The sequence below is a fragment of the Strigops habroptila genome, chromosome 16 (assembly GCF_004027225.2).
Source record: "Strigops habroptila isolate Jane chromosome 16, bStrHab1.2.pri, whole genome shotgun sequence".
NCBI lineage: Eukaryota > Metazoa > Chordata > Aves > Psittaciformes > Psittacidae > Strigops > Strigops habroptila.
Window position 1 is genome coordinate 1,798,677 of NC_044292.2, and position 27,672 is coordinate 1,826,348.

At 46.2% G+C, this 27,672-nt stretch overlaps 1 protein-coding gene and 1 long non-coding RNA gene across 9 annotated transcripts in view; one reads left to right on the forward strand and one right to left on the reverse strand.

Moving 5' to 3' along the window:
• SPEN (spen family transcriptional repressor) overlaps positions 1 to 27,672 on the reverse strand; it is a 67,405-nt gene that overhangs the window by 28,145 nt on the left and 11,588 nt on the right. For 4 of the 8 annotated variants that reach the window (XM_030507894.1, XM_030507893.1, XM_030507892.1 and 1 more), the window contains exons 2-3: positions 19,619 to 19,939; positions 15,788 to 16,264 (exon numbers count right to left, since the gene is read on the reverse strand). In XM_030507894.1, the coding sequence (XP_030363754.1) occupies positions 15,788 to 16,264; positions 19,619 to 19,939 (798 nt within the window). The other 4 variants (XM_030507898.1, XM_030507897.1, XM_030507896.1 and 1 more) reach the window with 2 other exon arrangements.
• On the forward strand, positions 10,282 to 12,487 carry LOC115617440. Its single transcript, XR_003994595.1, has 3 exons — positions 10,282 to 10,783; positions 10,963 to 11,059; positions 11,145 to 12,487. It is a non-coding gene; the product is annotated as an uncharacterized LOC115617440 (long non-coding RNA).

The following is a 27,672-nucleotide window of genomic DNA, read 5'->3' on the forward strand; positions in this document are numbered from 1 at the left end:
GGGAGACTCCAAACCCTGGCTGGAACAGGCTACCCGCTGCTTCGCGTCAAAGGCAGCCGAGCTGAATCAAGGCATCTCACAACCTGCCTTCCCCGGCTGCAATTTAAAACGTGGGACAATTGTCATTCCTAGGAATTGATTTGGGAACGGTGAGTCAGCTGCAAGGCCGGGGACTGCTCCGGGAGGCAGGAAACGCCGCGGCCTTCGTGGAAAATCAAGCAGACAGAAGCGTTAATGCGCACTGCGGGTGATGTGCTGCCAAACGTCAGGTTTGAGAACACCAGCAAAGCAGAAAGGACCTCTGAATGCTGGAGCAAGGTGAAATCCAGGCCACCAAACAGCAGCTGAAACCCTCTGCAGTTTTCAATGCCAAATTTCAGCAGGGCAAAAACTGAAAATGACTCTTTTTTAATAGCTGCCTTCAAAATATGTTGAACCAGAACTGGTAAATGATCCAGGCTTCCTTTTAGAGAAATATGCAGAGCGATTACTCCTTTTCCTGCCAAAATTAACTGAGATCAGGAACTCTGCCTACATCAGCTATGATTCAATACGCTGTCAAAATGATCTCCAAGTCAAGATTATCTCCTAGAAAGATCTACCCAGGACAAGCTCCAGCCCCAGCTGACAGCGGGTTGTTCTCACGCCTGATGTCAGCAGCAGATTCCCGAGTCAGGAAATCCAAAGTTAATGTACAGTCAGCTCTGAATGGCAACAGGAACCCTTTATTCCTTGTCCCTCCCTTTCCAGATCCGAGTTAAGTCACTGCAGACAATCCCAAACACAAAAAACCACGAGCTTGTGCAAAACGCCGCTTGTGATAGTGCTGTACAAACAGCACTGCTTGGGACAGGGAATGTAGGGACAGGCCAAGGGGAATGGCTTTAACCTGCCAGAGGAGAGACTGAGATGAGCTCTGGGGCAGAAGCTCTTTCCTGTGAGGGTGCTGAGGCGCTGGCACAGGGTGCCCAGAGAAGCTGTGGCTGCCCCATCCCTGGCAGTGTTCAAGGCCAGGTTGGACACAGGGGCTTGGAGCAACCTGCTCTAGTGGAAGGTGTCCCTGCCCGTGGCAGGGGGTTGGAACTGGAGGAGCTTTAAGGTCCCTTCCAACCCAAACCAGTCTGGGGTTCTATGACCATTAACAGGCTCTGGAAACAAATTGCCAGTTGGATTTCTTGGCCCTGGGAAAACAGCACCAGAAAATGGGTCAAAGCATCCTGAATGCACCCATGTCTTGTAATTAAAAAGACCTGATTATTGCCAGCCAACGGCCAGCAGAAAGTATGACACTAACTGCTTAAAAAAGAAAAACCTTAAAAAAAACATCACATTCCAGTGTAGCTACAGATTAAAGATCTTTGCCCACGAAACACTTTGACTTCTGGATAAAAAATGATATACTGAAATCATATATGCACAGGTCTACTGCAGGTGCTATTTCTGTCCTACTACAAAACACTACAGGTATTTAACCAGAATTTTCCCCATTCTCTATAAACGTGCAGGTCAAAAACCACACCTCAAATCACACATACCATAATAAACCCATTCCCAAAAACCTGAGACACCGCCAGGTTGCTCCAGCAATCCAGATGGGTGTTCAGCACGTTCCAGGAGGAATAACCAGGATGAAAACTCGGGAGCTCTGGGGAGACACTGCGTTGTTAGAGCCGATTGCAATGCTGACCCAAATATTCAAGTGCCGTACAAACGATGCGTCCCACATAATTCCAGTCCACCTCAGTGTTTGTAATGGGAAAAAAACATCTGTGGAAATAAATACAGGGTTTTCTTCCCCCCTAGTTAAAAGAGTTGTTGAACCTGAAGTTAAATATCTCAGAAAACCCAGTCCAACATCTGAAGTTTGTTTGTATGAGGAGATCAAGAGGTAACACGTTGTTATGGTATTTCACAGGCTACAGCTGGAGGGGCTCAGCCCCCAGCACAAAGAGCTTGAACCTTGTTCCTCCACTTCATACCAAAGCTCTGCATTTCACACCAGGATATAAGTATAGATATATGTAAGCAGTATATAAGCTGCTTAGTGGGAAAGGGTGGAGGAAGCAAGCTGGGGAGCAGAGAGCTACACCTAATATTCTCTTGGTGTATGGTGTAATTACCTTGTGCCCATCACCCCGGCCTCCAGCACCTTTGTTGCTCGTGGTGGAACGCACGCCAGGATGTGATTGCGTGATGTCCCTGGCACCCTTTCAAGCTGCTGAGAACTCGCCACCCAAGGAACTCTGGTTTGTACATCACACACCCTGAAGTATTTAACAACACACAGCTATGATAAAACATACAGCTATGATAAGCTACGGAGGAGAAAAACCAAAACACCTACTGCATGGAAGGGGAAAACAGTCACAAAAAGCACTCAACAAATAAAAAAGAGCATTTACTGCTCTGAAGAAAGACCATTTAATGTTGCAGATGAATGAAACCAGGACATCCTCTTCCCCTTCACTTTTTCTGCCTTACCACACCCAGAAAAGAGACTTAAGAAACCTCCTGCTGGGCTGGGATCCTAAATAGAATGAAATGAAGTTCAACTATGTTTAAAGGCCATGGGAAAGCAACAGAGCCACAAGAACTCAGTGTCCTTCAGCTGGCCCGATGATCCTGGCTGCTGCAGCATCGCTTTCAGCCTTTGACAAGTAAGTTTTTAAGATGCAGTCTCCAAATAATATTGTATATATAATAATAACATACCATCTATTTAACCCAAACCAAGTGACTGGCTTATTAACAGCCCATTTTAATTTCTGTGACAGGCCATATTAATGTATTTACTTAGTCATTTTATCGTGGTGTCTGACACCTGATCTCGAATGAGAACAGAGAAATGAACCACGGAAAAGGTGAAGATGTTGTTCAGAAGGATGGGGAAATGGGTACTCCCACCCCCAGAACCACCTTCCCTGGAGCCACGTGCTCCATGAGTTTCAAGACACCCTTTCAGTTCTTCCTTTCAACTAAATAATCCATTAATCCATTAGTATCCATTTGGATACTAAAAAGATGTTTATATTAATCCCTGTCTGGCTGACGGAGACTGTGCCCAAGCCACAGTCAGTGTTCCAACCTTGCTCCTCAACCTACATCCCTGTGTCCTCAGGCCTGAACTCTGCACAGGCAGGAATAAAGAACACTAACCTGGGAAAAAGAAGAATCCTGGTTACAAACACATCAGCCCGTGTGCATAGCAAAGAGCCAACTCAGCAACCACCACAGCCTCCTACTGCTGCGAAGGTGCTACTTCAGCCCTCTGCTCCCCACACTGGCTGCATGGATGGGGTTGCTGTTGAACTCAGGAGGAGCTGGAGTTGGCACCACATGGATGCTCCCAGGGAATGGTGGGGCTGCTCAAAACTGAAACTCCGAGAAGCTGGAGGAAATGCTTTCTCAGCAAACAGCCACGGTGACAGAGCTCGGTGCTGGGAAAGATTAAAGGGTGAAGTACAAAGCCAGCTCTTTGGCGGAGCTTTCCCACAATTAAACTTCCACCGATGCAAAGCGAGAAGAAAGAGGGTGGGTGTGAGAATGCGTGAGCCCAAAGAGCCTCTATTTCTTAACATTATCTTCATCCAGGCAACTCTGGGTCAAGAACCAGCCCTTGTGGGAAGTCTGGCTGCAGCCACCCCAAATTCCCACCTCCTCTGACCATGCCAAGCTTCAGCCAAATCACTTCAAGCACCGCCAGGACCTGCCTGCAGAAGAGCTGCTGCTCAGCACCCACAGCCCTGCGATGGCAACGGGGTGTAGAAGAGAACAACAAGGCAGAGTTCACTGCTGCAGCACAGGAACGGCTTGTTTGGGCTGGAGGAAAAATTGCTTTCACCCCTTTGGCCAAAATTAGTATAATACTGTTAAAGTAAACAGCTTCTACCAGCTATCTGCAGTGATGTGAGCTGATAGTTTGCAACCTCAGAGCATATGAAAAGCTGCTTTTAAACAACCATTTTAGTTCCAGACTCAGGGAGGCAGGTATGGGTGAACATCCCTGCATTGCAGATGGAAATATAAGGTAAGAGGAGGCCAAGGGCTTTGCCAAAGGTCATTCAATGAATCACGGAAGGAGCAGGCTGAGGAACTCGATCTCCTGGCTCATGGAGGCCAAATCTGTTCAAAATACCAAGAAAGCAACATTTCAAGGCAGTTTCCTCAATAACTGCCCTGCTTTCCTGAAGGGATCTACTGTGCATCTTAAAAAAACACCACACAAAGCTCTGTTCCAAGTACTGCCCATAAGCCAGGAGCGTGAAATCCCAGTTAAAATGTAACCCTGACTGCGTCCAACTATGCTACTACGTGTTTACTTGAGGAGTGAAAAGCAACTTCTTTCACCTTAAAAGCACCGTCAAATTATTTCCTGGGAATAACACAATTTTGAAACCATTTGGCTTTAACGATCCTGACATGAGCACTGGCCATTTTTCAGAAGAAAAGCCTTTTTTATACAATGTTAAAACCAAAAAAGCACCGGCGCTGATTCACCGCTGGGTTATTTCAGTCTTGCAGAGGTATAAGTGCTTTTTAACATAGAGCTGCTGGTAGATCTCAGCAAACAGACTCATGGAATCAATTCTGTCTTTGTGTTTTAGAAAAGCATCACATCTTGCCTCGAAAAGCCCAAAGCTGGTGCTGTTTGTACATCCCACATCCCTGACAGCTCCCATCGGGCTGCTCCTCACCTCCTGCCTGCACAGGCAGCAAGCCCCGGCCCTGTGCTCTGCCCTCCCAAAGATGAGCAGCATCAACCACCTCCCCTCTTCAAGGAGCTGGGTTTTAGTGTTACACAGAATGCCAGTCGTTGAAATTCCCAATTTGGAGCAGTTTTGAAACAGGGCATCCTCTGGTATAAACAAATGGAATCGTTCTTGTGCTGCGAGTTGCACTGAAGGGCACGCCAAGATCCAGAGCTGATAAACAATGTGAAGTGAAATTGGGAACACACAAAGCTTAATATAGAAATTCCATTTATGGCAGATAATGCTGTGGAAGTTTAGTACTTCTAAAAATGGTCACCATTGTCCAAAGAGCTCAGTCTAGGAGAAAAGAGACAGAGTGACCCCAGTTCTCCATCACAAACAGGGACATTTATTAAGGCTGTGTTTCAAACAGAGTTTCTCTCGCTTTACATCTTCTACCTTCCACAGCCTTTTAAAGGAACACCAAAGAGATGAAGGGAAGAATAATTTTGGAGGGGTTTTTTTTCATAGCCTTTTCTAGACCAGCTACAGCAACTGGAAGATGATGCACAGGAGCACTCTGTACAACCAGAACAGGAGCTGTTATTCTTGTGTAAAGACCTACTTAAAATGGAAGGCCTGGGAAAAAAATGTCATTTCTGTGATCTCAGGCATACATTATGAAAGAGAAGACATTTGATGAGTTGTATGCTAAGGATTAATTTGCCATTTAAAAATGCAGAGAACAGATGGATCTCTTGGCTAGGACTATATTTGGGAATTACTTCATTTTTCTGCCCACATGCAAATAAAAATACAACTAAAAGTGGAACTTTCTGTGAGATTTCACATGGGGAGAAAACACTTCAGTCATGAAAATAAAATGAGAAAGACAATCTCTGTGTGAAACAGGTGAAGCACCACAGCAGAGTGAATGTGTATCGTGCTGGAGGGGAAAATATGGCTTTACATTTGTCAAGCAACTATACAGAGTAATTCAGCCTTAGGTATGTAAAAATCCCATAAAACCAGTATCAGAGTGGTCCTTGTGATGGTCTCTTAAGAGTAATTTCTGATAAAGCACCCTACTGTAATTTAGTTTGGCAATGGTTTAGTGATTAAACCTCCACACAGTCAATAGTCCACAGATACCGCTTCCCAAAAGCCTGGGACAGTTCCATCTCACTGACTAGGGATTGTAACACGAGGGTGAGGACTTAAGAGCTGTGGGAAAAATGCAAAAATAGGGAAACATGCAAATAAAAACTGCCTTAACATCCTCCCAACTCCCTGGATCAACTGCTTTTACACCCCTGGCCTCCAAACCACACGGCAGCGTATCGTTACCAGGGCTGAGAAAGGAGGAGGCAATTCAGCTGGCACACTGGGATCCAGGACAGGAGAAAAGTCCTCCAAGGAATTCCCACAGGCAAAGCCCACATGCCCCACGTGCGTGCCTCCCTTTCGGGATTCAGTGCTTTACAACCTCCAACCCGTGGCAGGCACGGTCTAGAAGCCACACACACAGCATTAATGAAGCATCTTCCTTTTCTCACATGGGGTTTCCAGAAGCTACGGGGAAACTGCATGTTAAAAAGCAAACCCAACATAAACTCCTGGAATAACTGTTAGATAGCATCTATTTGCTTCTCCTCTAACAACCCAACAAGCCATTCCTCACCTCCCTCCACCTCAAAACAAACAAACAGAAAACTCACAAGCCAGCATCTACCCAGCAAAGCCCCAGCCGGCGCGGGACAGGATGTCTGTGGTGTATTCCAGGCCTCTGGATCAGGGATAACCCCAGCTCCACACGCGTTTAGAAGGCAAAGAGGGATCGAAAAGTGGTACTAACCCGATAGCTCCCTTTCTGTGACTATTCATCCTTCCCAATCCAGACAGCAGGGCATACCAGGCAGTAAACAAACACCGAAGGGAGGGACTAACTTCAAAGCCACTGTGTAAATCTTACATAATTTGAGGGTTTGAGATCTTGCAGCAACCTCTTACCAAACAAGCTGATACAAGGAGGTCAAACCTGTAGCAGCCAGAGTAAGTAGGGCGCTTTGCATCTCTCAACCAGCCCAGCCCGGCTCCGTTTGCCCACAGGGAGCCAGTGCAGCTCATTCTTGGGAATTCTCGTTCAGGAGGAGAACACTGCCTTCCTTTCACCCCTTATAGCGCTGGAAAAGCTTTCTACTCTCAAATAGATGAAATGTACTTTAATACATGAGGGCCCCCACTGCCAGGCTCTGCTGGAAATGCATCTTAATCACTCTCCTTGTTCCTAAAGGGCTTGATGAGTCTTATTTTATATATTTTTATATATATATATATATATTTCCTCATCATGTTTTTGCCCAGGTATAAAAACAATGATAATTACTAGGCATCTATGGAAAATATAAGGCAACTGTGGAAGAAATGAGGAGAGGGCCCTGAAAACCACTGCCCTCCCATAGAAAGGATTCTCCAACGGGTCCCTTTGCTGCCATCTGAGACTTTTAAGTGTCTTTCAGCCAAAATCATCACTTTGAGCTAAATAAAGCAATTGTACACATAAGCCCAGACGTTTTACAAAGAGAAGTATTTGAAACGCTCCACATTTCACTTCTGTAAACATGAGAGAGGACTCGACAGTTGGAAGAAGACGGGGTGTTTGCTCCCAAAACCCAGCAAGCATCAGGAAACCAAAGACCAGGCCCCCTACCCTTGTTATGGGATTCTTATGGAAGGAGGGATTCAAGGCTTGTTTCTTAATACCATGCACACAAAAGGGTATCAGGCACTTAATAACCTGAGGTGTTCATGGGTTTTATTCATACAGCATCTACTCAGCAAACGTCCCCCTCCTCCTCCTTTTGGAAACTCAGCTTCTGCTTCCCTTAAAGATCTTAAAAAATTATGACTACGGCCCAAAACACATGAATTGTCTCTCCTCTGTACAACAAAGCCCTCACTTCTCTTGAGTCTGTGATTTTCCACTGGGAAACGTGCCGCATCCTCCCCTCCACACAGCATTACCAGCTGACAGAGATGATTTGGAGAGGGATATCTAATCACCCGCTAAGAAGCTTTCACGCTTAAAACCTTGATGCCATCATTAGTGGTTTCAGCACTTGCGATGTCGCGGATCAACTACATTTGATGCTTGGATGTTAAGGGCAAACCTAAGTGCATCAGTTACGTTGGTTAATTCAGTTGGCAAAGGCTGAGGGATGATATTCTATTTTACCCCACTTAGGTTTATTTACCATTTATTCACATCCCTGTGACCTCAGCTGAAGCACAGCATGTTCTACCTAAAGTTGTTTTTAAGATTAATGCCTAGAAATACCTCAAAAAGAGGTTTAAAGGGGAAGGTTCTCCTCCTGAAGGTACAACAGCGCCTGCATCCACACCTCTGGCAGAGCCAGAAACATGCTCTTTGGGGAAAAAAATCCCCAAATCCCTGTTTTTACAAGTCCGACCTTTAAGATGTGAAGGGACGCTCTGTGTGTGCTTTAATGGCAACACATATGACTGAACACAGGCGGCGGCTGGATTCTTCCTTTGATCATCCTAATGACCAGTATTTTTTCCGGAAGCATTCAGTACAACCTTCCTCTTTTGCTATTCATCCCTCTGTGTGAATATTCATTAGAAATTATTAAACAGCCCATTATTCCAAAGGTCTTTACGCCAGGAATCCTCTCCCCCACCTTTTGGTGCCTGTAATGTATGTGTCTCCATCTGAGCTGTCTAGACTCCATCAGCCGTGCAGACAAGCAGGCACTTCTAGACTATGATCCCTCTAATCTATTTTAGTGATGATTCACATCCCAGTTGTATTTCTCACAAAGAAAGAGGAATCTGGACCATTCCCGCAGCGGGAGGCCCCCAGCATTACACAGTTCCCTGGTTTTGTTTGGCTTTTGGGGGGTTTGATTCCCCCTTGCTCTTCGGGTGTGCAGCAGGAAGGGAACAGGAGGCAGATTCCTTCCTGCCTTCAGGATCCCTCAGTCGAAGCCCGGCTTCTGAGATGAAACACAGGCAGCTTCAACTTCCCTGACCTCAGCTAATTCTTTCCTTCCCTCAGCCTACTCAAGATGATTAAGCAAAATACTTGGAAGGAAATCAAAGCCTTAAAAACGCAATTAGAAGTGACCATTTTGTTAACACGCGCACGCACAACCCCAAAGTCAAACCCAATCCACCAGCAGCACCAGTCCTTCCTCCGTGGAGGAGGGCTATTATTAATGATAATCAATGTTTAGCAGCTCCCACGGGTTTCACAAACAGCACAACACAAAACTCAGGAGGACGACGTGTCCCCCGACACTGATGGGAGCAATGCCTTCCATACGGCTCCGGTTTTTCCCACCGTTCCTAAAGGAGGAGGTTAGGAAGACCTCAAATTGCCAAACCTCACACCAGATCCCGGCTCCCGCAGACCTGAAGCTGTGACTTGGAGATGTTGTTTTTAAGACACAGCAGGTTCTCCTCCCTCAGCAGATAAGGCAGGTTTACGCAAGGGTCTAGATTTAGCTGCTCTGTATTTGCTAACAAAGACTCTGATCTAACTGCAAGAAGCTTTTACAGCATTAAACAAAACCAATCTCTTTAACAGAATGCAATACAATAAAGTCACAAGACGATCAAAACAGTTATCATAATAAAGTGGGTGTTTTTCAGGACCCCTTTTCCCTTTGCATCCACCCCCAACATAACGCATTTTTAAGACTACCTTCCCGAGATTTATTTAGGAAAAAAGATGGATTTCTTTGCCTGTAGAAATCAAATGCCCCTTGAAACAGCAGCAGTTCAGCTCCTGGGGGCCTTGCTACAGAAACAAAGGCTGACAGACGAGATCCAGATAAACACCTACTTCTGCACATTTAGGAAGAAGCTTAATTGCTTTGTCATTTAGAGCCAGCAATTACCAACTATTATTGTGAGTACTGGGGGGAAGGGGGGTGGTGTTATTAACTGCAGCAAAACCTCCACTCTTTTTTGGGGCCGCTCATGCAATGAAAACTATGTAAACAATAAAAAAAAGCCACTTGATGATACCGTCTGCAAGGATTTTATTGCACATTCACATAAAAACGGGGGGTGGGTTCTCCCGGAGGGGCTGGCAATGGTGAGAAATCTCTGTTTTATTTCACAACTGCGTCCTACCTGCTTCGTATCAGATGATATTTATCTTCGGATCTCTTTTTGGGGGCTCATTTCTCCGTCGGGCGCCGAAGGAAGGTTTTAAAGACAAAAAGCGAGCTAAAACTCACGAGGTTGAGGCAGAGCAAAGAGCCCGGTTACCTCAGCCCTCGCTTCCACACAGGCGCTGCTGTTCCCCTGCGCTCTGTGCGGGTAAAACCCTTCACACAGGAGCGAAAGGCGCCGCAGCGAGGGGCCGCGGTTCTCTTTTAACTATTTTCACTGTTTCTAAAGGGTTTTTTGTGTACATCGGGAGGTGTTTTTCACCGCCCCGCTCCCAGCGCGGCTGAGGGGCGGCGCGCCCGGCCGGCTCCCGCCGGTTCAGACCGGTTCTCCGGCACAAACAACCCGCCCTCCGCGCTCCCCGGCCCCGGCGCTGCGGGTCCCCCGCTCCGCGGCCGCGGAACCCCCCGCCCTTCGCTTCCCAGCACCCGGGCGAGGCGGCCCCGAGCCCCGCGGTGTGTGTCCCCCCCCGCTTCCATCACAGCGCTCCGCGGCGACCTAAAGCGGCGGATTTTCAGAGCGAGATTAAAATCTCCTTATGCAACGCGCGTTGTTAATTGCTGACTGCGGAGCTGACAGTGAGGTGATGCGAGCGGAGCCCTCCCCCGGCACCGCGGGCACGGCCTCGGCTCCCTCGGTGACAAGGGGACGGAGACACCGCTTGCTGCCCTGAGAGCTTCGATCCCGGGCGATATATCTATATACTATCTATTTATGTGTAAACGTGTGCGTGCAGAGGTGGTCGTCTTGTTTTCGGCCGGTTTGTAAAGGAGAATGTAAAGGTTTGCTTTCCATATGTTACATCTCTTGAGCGCAAAAATGATCTCATCTCTCTTGAAAGGGGTTTAAAATCATCTCTGCTCAATCTCAAGACACTCGAAACGCTCCCAAAGGTAAGAAAAGATGTTTTAAGAGGATGGTGTGGGTTATATTTAGATGAGAAGCAGCGCAGGCTGACATGAACAGAAACACAAGAAAGAACAAAGTGAAAACGCTCGACAGTCAGTAACAAAAACCTGAGAGTATCTGAGTTTTTAATTTTCCTTCCCTTAATTCACATTTCCCTGTACAGAGAGAACATCAAAGCGGCACACGGCTGTATGGGAACAGGAGGTACAGATGAGGTGTTGCTTCACCTGACTATTACAGGATTTACTGTTGCCTTCGTGGTAAGTGAAAAGGAAGCTTCCTGCTCTATGTCATTTGTTTAGTATTTTTTTCAGTCTTAGCCTAATTCTCTTCCCCACACAACAGGAACGTGCTCAACCCTCTCATCCTACCAGAAGAGATGAGAAATACTGAGGTTATCTCTACAGTGCAGAACTGAGGTGGAATTACTTCACATCGGCAAAGGCCATCGCACGGATTCTGAAATAAAGAATCAACAGCTCCATTTAACCTCATTCTTCCTGGTTTTTCAGCCGTCCCCAGCAGAGGCATCTCTCAACCCACTCCAGAACCCTGAATCCCGAGTCTAAGTCAGTGATTCATCACTTGCTGGCAGACAAACTAAGCGGGAAAGAGGCGATGAAGACAATGGTCGGTAAAGGTTTGCATTATGCAATGAAACTAAATTCACTTTCTTCTACTTTCACTTCAAGTTGTTTAAACAGGCTAAGAAAGTCCCTGACAAAACAAAATCCACTGGAGCCTCCACGGGAGGTTGCAGGGAGCCTGTTTTTCCCATGATTAAAATTCTCTTGGCAGTATTTTTCATCAGTTTATTTCAATATTAAGACACATAAAATAACACATACGTGTTCCTTTCCAACTGTAACTCACTGCTGCAGAAAGAATTCCATCACAATCTAAAACTTAGACAAAAATGTCTAATTACTTGCCCACTCCTCATTAGAAGTTTAAAATCCATTTTCAAACATCTCTATGTGCAGCTTCCTACCTCTGCTTTATTTCACCACTGTGCTCTCCTAGATCCTGGGGAAAATAAAGTCACCTTGCATCAAAGCTGAAGTTGTTATTTCAATCCCAGAGCAAGATCTATTTTACAAGCTATAGGATATTATTCACCTCACTAGTAACAATCCAGCATCAACATCAACCAAATAAGCACTCACAAAAATCACAGAATCCCAGCCTGGTTTGGGTTGAAGGGACCTTAAAGCTCATCCAGTCCCAACCCCCTGCCATGGGCAGGGACACCTTCCACTAGAGCAGGTTGCTCCAAGCCCCTGTGTCCAACCTGGCCTTGAACACTGCCAGGGATGGGGCAGCCACAGCTTCTCTGGGCACCCTGTGCCAGCGCCTCAGCACCCTCACGGGGAAGAGCTTCTGCCTCAGAGCTCATCTCAATCTCCCCTGTTCCAGTTTGAACCCATCACCCCTTGTCCTATCACCACAGTCCCTAATAAAGAGTTTGAAAATACATGAGAGAAGGCACAAAAGGAAACCTCAGGTCACCAATCCGTGACTTTACACACACATGTGCACGCAGTGCTCATACTTTCACATTCTGGACCATCCCCTCCAGGAAATCCAAGGATTCTGTGCATCAGTTTAAGTCCCATCTGGATGAGGTACCTCACCCGGTGTTTAAGAGCGGCACGTCCCGCTGCTCGGTGCTGGGGGGCGGCACAGCAGCAAAGTGTTAAAAATAATCACTAACACATGGAACAGCATGAAACGTGTTGAACTGCCTGACATTACAGAACGCAGTAAAAAAAGCATGGAAATTATTTTTAGCACATTGGAACACCTCGAGCAGCAGCCTACAAAAGATCGTTTTCTACCAAAAGCATAGAAAAGGGGGGATTTTTTCCAGGAGGTGGGGCAGGGCACAAGCAGAATGTGGTTTGCTTCCGATGGGATCCCCCGGCTCCCACCCGTGCTCTGCTTCGTCCATGACACAATACGGAAAACATGTTTGCTAATGGCTCGCTTGTGGTGCGTGTTCGCATTGGGAAAGCGGAGAAATGGAGGCTGGTGGTGGCAGAAGATTCAAACACCATTCTGGAGGTTTTTAAACTTTTAAGATGATAAAAAACCCCAACGACCCTTTTCCACAATGAATGTGGAAAATGAGGAATCTCGCGTTAAGACAACTCCAAATCGCAAACTATTCCAGGTGCGGAACCGGCTCCGACTCAAGCGTCCGCAGCCACCAGTGTCCCAGCAACTGCCGAGGCCTCAGGACACACTGAACAGAGCCCTGCTGCAGGGAACAGGGGTTATTTTTACCATGATCTTTTTGGTCTTATCTTCTACATCACCCCTGTGCAGCTCCCATTACACGCCCCTGTAAAGGCCTCCAAATACACATTTAAAGCTTAGCCCAACGCAACAAACCTTTATGAAATAAAGGCTTTTTTCACCCTTTTTTTCTTTAAACCACCTGCAGAGCATCTTTCCTCACATTACTGTCCAGGAAAATCACCTCCATTTAACAAAAATCATATTTACTTCACACAGCTCTTTGAAAACCACATGGAGCAAAGCCCCAGCTTCTCCTCTGCCACCTTTGTGCTGGTTTTCACAGTGCCTGAAGGATGGTGCCACACACAAAAACACTCCCAAGTGTTTTAACACCACCACGTTCGACATTGTCCCCAAACAGGGACCCACCTCTATGTGAGCAAAACGTGTTTTGCCTCTTCCAGCCTGCCCGTGGAGGGACAGGACAAGACCCAAGTGACAAAGTTCATCAAGATATACCAATTTCAGAAGAATTCAGTGTCATAAAGACCTCAATAATTTCACAGCATCACAAAATCAGCCATTTCCACTTAGCCCATAAGAGGATCTCCAGTTTGCTGAAATCCCTGAGAAAATACCATGGGATTTACAAGAAGTAATTCTTCCTCAGACAACAACAAACCACCCTCAGTTATTCCAGGTATATCCTACTCCAGAAATGAAAAATAAGGGGATTTGGTAAAGCAATCCAGGGATGACACAGCCAGAATTTACTACCCAGGCTATAGAAATGGAACTCAATTTCTGCCTGCTCTGGGTATATGATCCCTGAGTACCTTGCACAGCGAGTGCCACTGAGAAGGGGACAAGGTGGCTTTTGCTCCTGTGGGGTATGAGGCTGAATTCAAAGCGTGTTAAAAATTCAACAGAAAAGTCCACTTGTGCTTTAAGGCCAGTTGGGGTTTTGCTTTACAAAATACAGTTATAAATGTTTGTTCATCTCTAACTCATCCCTTAGAAACATGTAAAACTCCTTTCTGAGCCTTCAAAATTGAATACACTAGAGTCCACCAGAATCCACCACTTGCTGTACTGAATTTCTGTATTAGTAAGGAAAAAAGTATGTTTATTTCCCTTTCCTCCCAGAGTATCATCTAGTTTTCCATTACTACAACTAGAAATTGCCAAGATGGAACGCTGAAGCGCCGCAGACACTGCTTTTCTTCTGATTAATCCTAAAACTTTGTTCCAGTGGGATCGCGTTCAGTCCTCTCAAATTCAAACCACTATTTCATCCCATCTCGACCTCCCAACAGAGACATTTTATAAATATGACGAGTTTCTTGGACTCCCTTCTACCCATTCTGCAATGCACAAAGGAGCACCAGAGGAGAGAGGTTTTATTTCTCCCTGCTTGGGATTTTTTTTAACCTTAAATGTAACCAGACCTCCTTTTGATTCATCTTCACCAGGGTTTTTTTATTAGAGACCAATGGAAGTCTGACCAGTTTTTTTTAAGCTGTAATAGGTGTGAAAGATCTTTGACAAGGGGTTGTCCTTCTCCAAGTGCTGAGATCTCATTCAAAGAGAGGTGTTAGAAATAAACAGAGCAGCCCAAAGTCCTCTCAATCATTCTAGAAGAGCCTCTCTTCCCACCTGCTCTCCAGCCAAGCCAGGACCTGGATTTCTAAATCCAGGAGGAGAAAACAGGAATCAAAAGGAGTAAATAAACCTTCACGTGGTTCTCAACTTCCTCATCCTTCCCTCTGTCTGCCCTCCCCAGCATCAGCCCATAAAACCCTTCCCGACAGTCCAGCATTGAGTAGGTTAGGATCTTGTAAGACAAATTAGAGTTACCAGTGGTAGAATTCTATTCGTAGTGATAATCAAACCCCAACTATTAATTACACTGATAATCATTGAATTAGTGTTTTCAGCTTTGGAAAACAACTGGCACACAAAGGACACGTTTCCAACTCTGCAAACCCCTCAAAGCTCTTCACCCAACACTTCTGGGTGCTATGGCACCTTCTTGCTTTCTACTTTTAGGGTGAATTTACTCTTAAAAAGCTAAATATCCAAGAGGCATTTCAACATGAACTTTCGAATTATTACCAGCATTCCAATGATTAGCTCCAGCACTCTTTTTCCCTTCCCTGTACTAGTTTATAAAGCCACAGCAAAGCAGAACCAAGGCCGTGGGTGTATCACCAGGAAATGCACACTTGGATTTATGACTTCTTTCTAATTCTTTCAAGTCTACAGTTTTTGCTGCGAGGCAACAGGGGAAAAATGGAACAGATCAACCTTGTAAATGTTCACGGCGACAGGAACGAGAGGAAACTGAACACCACCATCCATCCTTTCCCAAAGTATTTTACAGCACGTCCTGTAAAATGTAGTTGACCTTAAAACCTGCTCATGCCCTCACTTGGCAAAGGAAGGAGCTCCCCGCTCCCCACACAGACAGGCAGCATCCGTGCACCCCGCGCTGCCCAGCCAGCGCCTGATGGATGCTGCACAGATCCACCATGGAAAATAATTAACCACGGCAACACCATTCTCCTCGGATCCGTTTCGTGCCAGCTCAGCCCTTCTGCCTTTCACACCGCTTTACTTCTACACCAGTGAGTAACGCTTTGCCACCAAACACCTTCTATTCTCACAGCCCTGGCTCACAACTCCTCAGCGTGCCTCGGAAACGACCCGCAAAACCCAGGGAACGGTCGCTTTGGGTCAGGACCTACCTGTCGCTGCTGGTACTGCTGCTGCTGCTGATGGAGTCGCTGCTGGAAGACCTGCTCCGGGAGCCGCTGCCGCTGGGGGAGCGGGTGGGTCTGGCTGCCTGGCTGGCCAGGCGCTGCGGGGACTGTGTCCTGGACTGCGACGAGTGCGGCGACCGGCTCCTGCTGTGCTGGTAATTCCTCTCTGGCCTTCTGCCTCGTACCTCCCGTGTAATATCATCCCTGTAGATATCCCTGTGTACCACACTGGGCAATGTAAACTGCTCCCGGGCCCTAGGTTCGTAACGGGGGTCGTGAGCATCAAAACGGTTTGGACTTCGACTCCGAGAAGTATAATAGAGCCCGTGTTGTAAAGTCCGCTCTCGAGGATCTCTATAGTAATCCTGATCGTAATGTCTCGTCCGATCAAATCCTCCCGTCCCCCGCTCATGGTGTCCATAGGCACTATGTTCATAAGCACGCTCCCTGTTATCTGAAGCCCTGCATTTAGGAAGGGGGGAAAAATATTCCATCAGAAAGGGGCAAGCACAACTCCAAGCAAATCATGCAAACATTCGCGTCAGCACTGGACTTATTTTTGCAACTGCTTCTCCACTAAACAGCAATAACCTATCAAGCAAACGCTGACAAACTTAAAAACATCTTACTTGACTCCAAAGTTATATTCATATACAATCAAGCTGAGCAATCATCTTGTTTTAATCACAATATGGGGCTTTCATGACCAGCATCTTGCCTGCACAGGGAAAAAGTATCACTTGTTCCAGTGCAGAATCCTCATTTAATCCTCATTTGGGGTTTTTTTCTTTTAAATTCAATAAACAGGAAAAACTTCAGGTTTGTGGACATCAAAATTAACATTTTTTTTTTTTTCTTTTCCCTCCATTTTTGCTTAAGAGCTTCAAAAAATTTTCTGGAATTTGCTGATTACTGGAGCTCTTCTTATTATCCTTCTGCAAAAATGGCATGGCAAGGTGGGCTGTAGCCATGAAAGCCTCCGTGCAAAGCATGACCCAGAGGTAAGAAGCTGCTTTCAAAAGGGGTAGCACAACCCAGAGAGAAGACCCAGAAAATTAGGGGGTTTCTTGTTGCTGTTCTAAAACAGTTCATCCTCTCAGAGGGAATTTTGCTGTTACCAGGCTGCTACACTCCATTCTCATCAGCTAAAGGTACATCTTGATCCCTAATGTCAGGATACTTCAACTGTAGGATGCAGGCTCCCAAAAGATACTAAGACCCTACGTAAAGAGTGGGAATTACATTTCTCAGCAGGTATTTTTATTTGTTGAGCCTGCTGTTGTTACTGCCATCACACAATTTACACTCTCTCAAGCTGCTCTCAAGGAGCTACAGTCCATTTTGTTTTGGTATTTCAAACATTTTGTACATCAATCGAGAAAGGCTCCACGTTCTGAGAAAGTTCTTGTGATCTCTCAAATAAAGAGACAGTAAAACTGACAGGTAAAAGTTAAAAGAGCATCACAAATGGTTTAGTAGTCTAATTTAGACGAGCACCAGGACGGTACGTCAGAGTTACATCCACAAAATGAAAGATCGGGAACGATCACGTTCAATGTTTAAAAAATACTTGTAAAATTCTAAGTATGTCAGTGTGGGCAAAGTTAATTTAAGAATTTCATTATCCATCGCATGAAGGACATTTCAACCTTTTTTTTATTCAGCCTTCTCTGATTCTTTCTTCAGAATCAATTATTAGTCACTTCAATCCCCTGAATCCTAATAACCCACTTCTGCCTCGTGCTTCCTCCTCCTCTCCTGCATCACAGCTCTGGCTTCTATTTAAAATGGCAGAAACATTGCAGGTAGCTTTTATGAACTGAAAATGGGATTTGAATCTTTTTCCATTAGCATCTCAGGAAGTTCCTCCATTCCTCCTCCAATGAATCACTAGAACCTTAATGCTCTAAATATATTCACCCTCTGCTCTTAAATTATATCTCATTTTTAAGCTTTCTACAGAGCTAGTTCATATTTTGCCTGCGTTTTTCCTCTCAAATTATATATAAGCAGCTACCCAACCAGTGCAACACAACATTATTATCTTATACATCCACTCAAAATTCATTGTTGCCTTTCTATTTGCATTATCTCTTGCTCGCAACAATGGCATTTTGGATTTCAGGATCTGGCACAGAAACATGTCTCTTCCCCCCCCCTTTTGAAGGACCAAGACCAACAATTTTATATCAACCATTGCATTTAGCATCCTACAGAGTGTTAATCAGTGAAAGCTGCTTTAATGAGGTAAGAGAAAAAGCAGTATTTTCTAGAGGGTTACTGCTATACAGCTGACATAAAAGAACAAAGTCCTTATCCATGAGAAGGACACAGAAGACAGACAGAGGAGCTAGCAGAGCTGGAAATCTAACAGCTACAGCGCTTCTGGATTTATCTATTAGTACTAAGTACTACTGGAGTTAGTGGAAAGAGAGGGTTTGACTTGGGTTAGGAGAGGGGCTAAGATACACAGGGCAGGACATACCAACCTTTTCCAAGTGTGGAAACACGACCTATATTCCCAATTAAATCTAGGGAGAGAATTCTGAACATAACTTCCCCAATTTTGGCCCCTCTTACAGGGGTAATCCACCTTCTTAATGGGCAAGGGTGTCAAATGATATTTTAGATGAACCAACAAGAAAAAAATTTTTAAAAAATCTTAGTGACAACAAAAAAAAAAAAAAAAAAAAGGAAAAAAAGGAAAATTCCACTGGAAGGAAGCAGTCCCAGACTGAAACCGTAACTCTGAAACCCCCAGACTTCTTTCTTGAGACAGTAGGCACTTAAATAGATCCATTACTTTAATTTCCAGCCCTATGTCTGAATCAAGCAGCTGGTAGAAGATCACCCAATGCTGCAGGGCTCTCATCGCTGCTGGCCAGCAGGCATCCTCTGTAGCCTTTGTAACCATCCAGCCCAGTCATTTTGCACTGGTGTATCCACAAACTGGTATTAGCACCACGTCCTTAAAGCTAAAGTATGTTTAATGTGGAGCAGCAAAGAGCTCTTTAAGAGACTAGATAGTAATCCACTCCCCATGGCTACTGGCGTCTTGACTGTATACCATCCAATAAATTCAAGGCAGTAGTTCTTATCCCAGCATTAAAAAAAAAAAGGCTATAATTTCCAAAATTTAGTAATGTCCATCATCTCTTTTTGCCAATACCATCAGAAGGAATAATCCCAATAACTTGGAAATGATGTAGATCCAAAATGGAACCATCACAAGCTGCCTTCGGTCTTCTCCATCCAAGCGTTATCTCCAGGGCTAAGTGTTGTCTGTAGAATCCAAGGGGCTGCATCATTAGAGTCTACTAGAAATTTTGTGGTGACAATCCAATTAACATACCCGCTGCGTATAGTGAGAGCTGAGAACTAGGCATCGAGCTTTCACAGAATTTTAGGTTCTAGTATTCCGAAGATACTCCACAGAGAACTTCACCACATGTTGTAGAGTAAGATAGCTCCATCTGGCAGCAGGGATACATCCGAGCAAGGCCTTAATATTATCCAAGAAATGGAATCGTTACTTCTAGAAAAGAGTAACTCCAATATCGGTGCTGGCCAAAGGAAATCTTCCATCTTAAAACCACCTTATTTCAAGTGTAGATATCCAACCAGCTGCGGAAAACATCCTCTATGGATCCACAAGGTACCAGCCACTGGGATAGAAATCACTTCCGTTTCCAACCCAAAATAGGAAACATAGATAATTCCCAAAATTTTAAATCCATCTGGGGGCCCTAGATACGAGTTTGTGTTTCTCACCATATCAAATACAAAATACCTGCCTAGAGAAACCTTGGAACTTACCCATCAAGTCTCCGCTCATAACGTCCTTCCCGTGCATGAAGCGATGGGGGGGGGCCGTAAGTGGGCCCCCCGCCACCTCCTCTGAACCCAGAAACCTCTCTACTACGAGATGCTATGGAAACTGTATCATCCAATCCCCGAGCAGCACTGGGAATGGTTCCTGGTTCATTATAATCCGTCCGGAGGTCTCTATCTCCCATTTTGTTGACAGAGTTGTGTGCCTTCTGCGCACTTTTGATGTCCACAAAATCCACAAACGCTGCCACTCCGCCTTCCGACCCCCTCTTAGGGAGTATTTTGACACTTTCGACACGTCCATATCTGGAAGAAAAGCAAAGCAGAGCAGGAATATTAGTGCTGGTGGAAACAGCCCACAATTAATAACATTGCCTCCTGCAAAATCAACATCCATTTCCAACCATTTGCCCTTCCCACACGGCAGGAAAATCAATCGCGAAGCGCAGCAGAGGTTGGCAGAGGTGTTTTCAGAAAGGGAAAAAGCCATTTGTGGAGGGGGAAAAAGCCATTTTAACTTTCCATTACTACATTTAAACCTCCTCCCTTTCGGTTGCTTACCACAAGATCGCCCTTTTTATAACAACAGAGCTGGAGGAACAGAAAGTGTTTGCAATTAGAGCAGCCCTTCTCACTTCTGATCTGACGAGCAAGACACAATTAAAACAAAACTGTGTCACCACCAGTTAAAAATATAACGACATCCTGATGATTTTCTTCAGAGAATGACCTTGACACAGCAATTCCACTACTCCCATCTATATTTAATCCATTCAGCACTGAAACAAGAGTCTTCATTCTACTCCTTGTTCCTTATCTCAAACCCATTTAGCCACAAGGCACCCCTGGGCCAGGCTGCACGTGGGGTTCAAGCTTACACCCCCATCATGGACCAGGAAACACAACAGGGACACTGAGGAACGCTGATGGGAATGTGACACCACCCTGCTGAATGTATGTCAAGTTACTGCAACTCAGGCACAAACAGATGAGTAAATGTCTACGCAAAACAAACAATAAACCCGAACTCGTCTGTGCACACAAGAAAACCTGACGTAAAGATGTTTTTACACAACTTGTGTCAACTCACAGCACAAAGGATAAAACTGGAAGGCTGAACACAGCCACGTTTTCAAACAGCCTTTTCAAAGAGCTGCTGGTCATATTTTGGTTGCTTGTTTCACCCAGATTTTGAGCAAAGCAGGTTAAATGTCTTTAATTAATATATCCATGAGAAAAAGAGGCCAAAACTGACAAACTGACACACAAATAAAAAAGTGATAAAGGAATATGAAGAATTCTTGCAAAAAACCTTCACAGAGGCAGCACGATGCTGAACAGCCGTGAACAGATCTTAGACAAGAAAAGGTGTTTTGAGCTGTACGTGGAGGGAGAAGCTCCTTCAGCTGCCTGTCTGCAGAGCACACACAGCTTTCCACACACCTTCACATCTCCCCATTGTTGTGGGATGACTAATCCTTGAATAAGATTTGAGAGCTTGCCTGGCTGACTGCTGCCTTCCCCTTCCAACCTGACCTACTAGACTCTGTATCTAATCTGCTTTGGATTTACACCTCATTTTTCTCTGGTTTGTACTCCACCAAACACGGTGCACTCTCTGTTAAGGAATATGTGCACAAACAAGAGCATCTTTCACATCAAAAGTGTCACATTAGGCATAAAAAGGTAAGGTTGCCTCGAAGCTTTCCAGAGCAGAGCTTGCTGCCTTCGTTCTCATGGGTACAGCACAATGATGGTAACTCTCAGGAGTCTCCTAACCTGTGATACCAAACCGATGCACTGGTTAGTTTTCACTCTAATTAAAAGCTGCAATGAGCAAGTAATAGCAAATGGGACTGCAAGGAAGATACTTCTCAGTCTACGCTCTTCTGAAGCTGGATATGCTTATGTTGCCTTGAAGGCAAGATTTGGGAAGACCAGAAAAGTAGAGGATATAGTCATTAAAATCTGTGTGAGGGGAAAATGGACGTGGCACATGTAAAGAGAGAAGGAACAGGAAAGGAAGGAAGGGGGAAGGAAAACAGGAAAGTGGTTATTTGCAAAAATGTTCATGCCATGCATGAACATGCCAAGAAATATGAAAAATAATCAAGTATCTTCATTACCATCACCCTCTAACGTGTTTCAGCAGTAATTCTCTACAGACAACAAAGGGAAGATGTCAGAGCACAGAGTGCTCCAGCTCTTGACATCCACTGAATTTTCTCCTTAGCAGTACAGGCACAGAAGCAACTGGTTACAACACGTACCTTCCTCCTGCTCCCTGTTTACACGTTCTGTTTCTGGCAACACCAGCACATCCTTGGTGTACAGTAGGAGGGGAATTAGCATCTTTGCATCACTCCAAAAACCTAAAATCCTAATTGACCTTCCTATGCAGTGCTGCTTGCCAGCTCCATCAGACGTGGGCTCGGAAAGCATTCCCTTCCCGCTCACTGTCCCAGCAGTGCTTTCACTTCCCTGTTCTGAAACCCTAACACGTATGTGTTGTTATAACACATACACAGACAGACCTCAATTATCCTTTCTTTTGCTGCACAAGATCCAGAATGTGTCCAAATGTTCAAATACTTGAGCTAATGCTGCTCAGAGAGCACAGAAGATCCAGAACATCCATGTAATGTGCTCCCCATGGACCAACAAAATCACCCAACACACACCCAGTTCTTTTGGCTGGGGCTTAATTTTTATATTGGGAAAAGTGCACTTTGGTTGCCATTAATGTAAAGATTGATTTTAATAGAATATGTCATTTAAATTATTGTTTTTTCCCTAAATAAGGAATGGATGGGGGAGGCTACTTCTGTATCCCACTGCAGCCCTAAGTCACCCCACTTGGAGAGGGTGCATTTTAATCCACCCGTTATCCATCCTCACAGACATTGCCCGTGTTTGGTGTCCTGCACCGTACCCTTGATGAGCCCCAAGGATAATCTGTGACAATCGTCTTTGCTGAAAGCGAGGGAGCAGCCAGGGTGAGGAGAAAGGGAGCAGGAGAAGGCGGGGGGGATGAAAGAAAACCGGGCAGCAGAGCGCCCTGCGCGCTCAAGGACAGCTGCTGCAGAGGAAGGGTTGCATTCTCCTTGCCCCAGCGTGGTCCTGTGATTACACACATCCCGCGGTCCCCCACCGCGAGCATTAATCCGTCTGGTGATCCGACCCGTCCCCACCCATTGGCGTCTCTCCGAGCTGCTCCCGTCTTGGCAGATGCTGCCGGGAGGAGGACTGACTGCATCGAGGGGAGAGGAGGGGGGGATCTGCAGTGCTGCATCACCACACGGGTTTACTGCAGCAGAATAATACATTACAAGAGGGGAAAAAAAAAAAACCCATGATTCCTTCTGGAATCCGTTCCGTTACGCGGATCCAAGTTAAGATGGAGGCGAACGCGCTCCGAGGAGCGACCTTTGTCCGGATGCCGAGGGTTGGGAAGAGGGGACAAAAGACCAGGGCAGGCACCGCTGCGACCTTTGGTAACGCTCGCAGAGCGGCTCCTCTGCCCCTCGCCTCCTATCTCTATACCTGTGCGTCAGCCTTTTCCAAGAAGGCTGCGTTTTGCAATCACTGGCAGACAACAAAGAGGCGCCTTCGCTCCGCTCCGAACCCGCAGCCCTAAGGAAAACAAGGCTTCCAATGCCTCTTCCCTCACGCTGGTTAATCATTTGCTCCATGCTGTAAGGATTTTCGGCGGGGTTTTACAGTCCAACCGAAGCAGAGGAGAGGAGGATGTGTGGGAGCCGTTGGTGTCACCGAGCCCCTCCGCCAGCACCCAGCTGTAAACACGGAGCCAGCGGCCCTTTCAGAGCAGGAAAGTTGCTGGATAATCACTGCTCCGACAAAGCCACGCTAATCCTGCTTTCAGACAAAGAGAAGGAATTCAGAACTTAAGCATTATCGGTTTATTCACTGCAGATCAAAGCACCTCTGTATTCAAGCAGCTGAAACGTCTCTGGGCTATTGGCATGGCTGCTCGGCATGTTTCTCTCACTCTCCGGCCCTTCCTCCTCCTCCCCAGCTCTTCCTCCCATTGGGAAGCGCAGCCTCTGGCAATGCCAGGTCGGGCTGGTTCGTCCTCCCCAGGGGCAACGTGTGGCCCAGACACAGCCACAGCCACCCCTCACCCTACACAGGGTACCCTGCACCTCAGCACCCTCCTGGCCTTTCCATTTCTAAGCGACCACTTCATCGCAGGTCCCTGCTCCGAACATTGACTTTTCTACACAGTCTCTGCTATTCCCAAGGGAAAGCATTTTAAACAAAGGATGGATGGACTACAAGAAAGCCGACAGCAAACGTTTAGCAAGACACTGTTTAGCTGAAAAGAAAATCTAGCTGCAATATGTTATAAGGATAAGGATCTTTATGAGTTGGTATCTACGTGACAGGAAAAGGTAGGTTGAAATCAGGGGAGATAATGCTTTTTAACTTAAACCAAATCCCGGTCTAAATCATATTACCTCCCTGTTTCTCACACTGAGCTCTTCGCAACACCTCTGACGACCTTTTTACCCATCCATTCTCATCCCCACAGAATTCTGCAGGTCAGCTACATCCCAGTGTAAAAGATTGCCCTGTATTTCCATCGAGAAGCCGGCACAACACTGCGCTCCAGAGACACTGCAAGATCAAAAACAACGCAGGAGGGGTTTGCACTTCTTCCTGCACCACTCATTAAGAGCATGATCAGACAAGATGTCCTCATAGAGCCTGACATCAGAATACACTGGGTTCAGTTGGGTTTGCCAGACTGCAGCCAGGCACCTTTAGCCACGTGAGCAGCAGGATGGTTTCTCCGTGCCACACTCCAGCTCCTTTCTCCTGCGGTGTGATAGGAGCCAGGCAAGCCCCGGCCTGCGATACTCAGTGCAGTGCTCGCACAGCTTGAAGCTGCTCTGGGCCAATCCCATTCCTCTCCCTTTGTTGTGATTTCGTAACTACATAATGTGACCTGAAATAATACTTCTCCAGATGTCTGTGCCTCGCTCCTTCTTCCTAACGCCGATTCAGTCCAAACACCCCATGCTCGGGGCTCCTCTACTCCTGTATTTCTCCGTGTGGTTTTGCTTCAGACACAGGGAAGCACAAGACGGGCAAACACTGAAGCTGCCGTGAAGCAGTTGCCACCACCAGCACCATCGGGGTTTGCCACCAGGCTGCTGAAGTCTGTTCAACTCCATGAACATCAGCTCTAGGGTCTTCTGCTACCACAGACATTCATGTCATCAGGGTTTAACAGTCACTGCGTTTAACATTAGAAGTTCCTGAGTCAGCGACACCGAGGAACTTGTGTTTTTACACAGGCATTCAGAAAGAAGGAGGCACTGTAACTGATCACAACGAGGGCATTAATAAATAAAATATACCATATAATAGTCATTACGTGCTGGGCCTAAGAAAATGACATCCCTCCTCGCTCCATGCTCCATATTCATTATAGCCCCCTACTTTACTTGCCATGAAAACACTTACATACTTCCACATTTCTTTTAGAAAGGGAATTTCACATCAAGAGTGATACCAGGCAGTATTTCACCACCTTCAGATCTGAGCAGCCCAAGGAATTACAGTCTGCTTCAAGTAATGCAGCGCATTCAGTTCCAACTCTGACAGCATCATCATGTGCCCAGCACGGAAGGAAGACTTAAGAGCTCACAGATACAGAAGAATAAAGGAATTTAAGCAAAAAACACCCCCAAATGCACAGATCACATTATTGGGCTTAGGTCCTGCCATAAACAGAGCAGCTGGTCTGTAGCAGACACCAAAACCAAAGACAGAGCATCACCAGCCCAGGGCTGGGATGGAAATAATGCCAGTTAACTGCAATGTATCTGGACAGAAACAACAAGCAGAATTCCAGCATCCTGGAAAACTACACTTGAAATCAATCTTAACAAATGTAGGGACCTGTGAAACAATCACTCGTCTCTGTAGGACTGTCACTCAACTCCAGGGAGTTTGTCAAAGGGTATCTCCAACATGTCGGGAAAAATACAGCAACACACACACGAACACTGGTGTGGGGAGACCAAAGGCAGCATGATCTATGAACAACTAAACATGGCTTGTAACCAAGGGCCTGATCCAGAGCTGGCTGAAAGCTGGAGCCTTCATTCCCAAGGGCACCAGAGTGCACGGAACAGCACACCAGAACCCTCAGGACAGCAGAAATCCCTCGCACCAATGCAGACACATCAGTTATATATGCTGAGATTTGGAAACTGGCTACTCAGGATTGCGGTGGAGATCCTGTGGGCATTTATCCAACCTACACAGACAGACCTGCCCTGCTCAAGAGCCTGACAGCACCGTTTTGTAACCCTCCTCCAAACAGGTTTTAGTGACCAAACCCACGAGGATGAGAGTACCAGCACAAAGGCTGCAGCAATGGATGGACCACTTCCAGCAGCCTCCAGAGGAGATTCAACGGATGGTATTAGCTCTCCCTATCTCCCATCTTCCAAAGGTCATCAACTCTCCTTTTTTTCCTGAGTTCCAGAGGTCTCTGTTCAGCCAGGCTGGCTGCCATCACTGCCAGCACATGGGGACAGGCTACTCCTGTGCCTTCAGGTGTTCCTTCTTGAGGGATGTCCAGCCTTCCTGAACCGCTCTGCTTTTCAGGACTTTCTCCCAAGGGATGCTGTTAACCAAGATCCTGAACAGGCCAACGTCTGCCCTCAGGCAGTCCAAGGCAAAGCTTTGGTTCTGCTGACCCTGCTTTTGACTTCTCTACGAACTGAAAACTTCATCGATGATTTCGTGACTGCTGTGCCCGAGTCAGCCTCCAGCCATCACATCACCCCCAGTCCTTCTCTGTTCACAAACAGGTCCAGCAGGCACCTTCCCCAGCTGGGTCAGGAAGATCTCTTCCACACTGTAAGAACCTCCCTGGCCGTTTCCTCACCGCTGTGTTGTATTTATTGTAGTCCCCCATGAGAACAAGGGCCAGCAATTGTGAGACTTCTCCCAGCTCTGACAAGAGTATTTTGTCTGCTTCTTCCTCCTGGGTGGTCTAGAACAGAGTCCCACCATGATCTCTGCCTTGTTGTACCCATTACAATTAGGTACCCCAATCGTAGCCATAAACACTCAACCCTTTCATCACCATCATCGAGCCCTAGACCATCAAAACTCTATTGAAGACACAGGGCTACCTCCACCACCTCTCCCCCCTTGCTTATCCCTTCCAAAGAATGTGTAGCCATCCACTGCAGCACTCCAGTTGTGCAAGTCATCCCATCGTGTTTCCATGATGACAACTATGTCATCCTGCTGCACAACAGCTTCCAGCTCCTCCTGGTTTCTGCCGGTGCTGCAGGCATTGGTGTAGATAAATTGCTGCTGCTGTAACAAGCAGCCATCGTGAGCAGCCGGGATAGAGTTCTGGATGATCACAAGCAGAACCCATCAGTGAGTGATAAATCCCAACAATGCAAGGCTTTGAAAACCTTCACCTTCCCAAAGGCAGGCAAAATGAGAGCTCCTCATATCACAAGGAGTGCTGGTTTCAAGCTATACCAAGAGCAGCCCTTGTGACAGCAGTGATTCAGAAACGTGCCCTAATTACCCAGCTCCCATAATTTTCTAGATTGCAATCTGAGATGCTTTAAAACCTGTTTAGAGTGATCTTTATTGGGTCCGCATCCTCTGGGGGGAAAAAACCAACATTCTTCAGGGCATTCTTTACAGCTCTCCTCCTAGCAATAGGAGACCTTCAGGGAAACCTCAACATTCAGGAGCAGAAACCATGAAGCAGGTTACAGAGCACAGCCAGGCCGAGCCTCAGACAGAGGCAAGTCCTCAGCACAATGCTCAGAGCTCTCCCCAAACGACTCCACTGTCAGACTGTGCAGGTCCCTTCAGCCCCCAGCAGCACACAGGAGCCCTCCAACACCAGCTACAAACAGGGGTTTTGTTAATAGACACAGCACATGTTTCTGCCACGCACCGCAAACAGCCGGGGCTTTGTCTGAGCCCGTAATCCCTCCCAAAGAGATGACAAAGTAGGAAATCAAAAA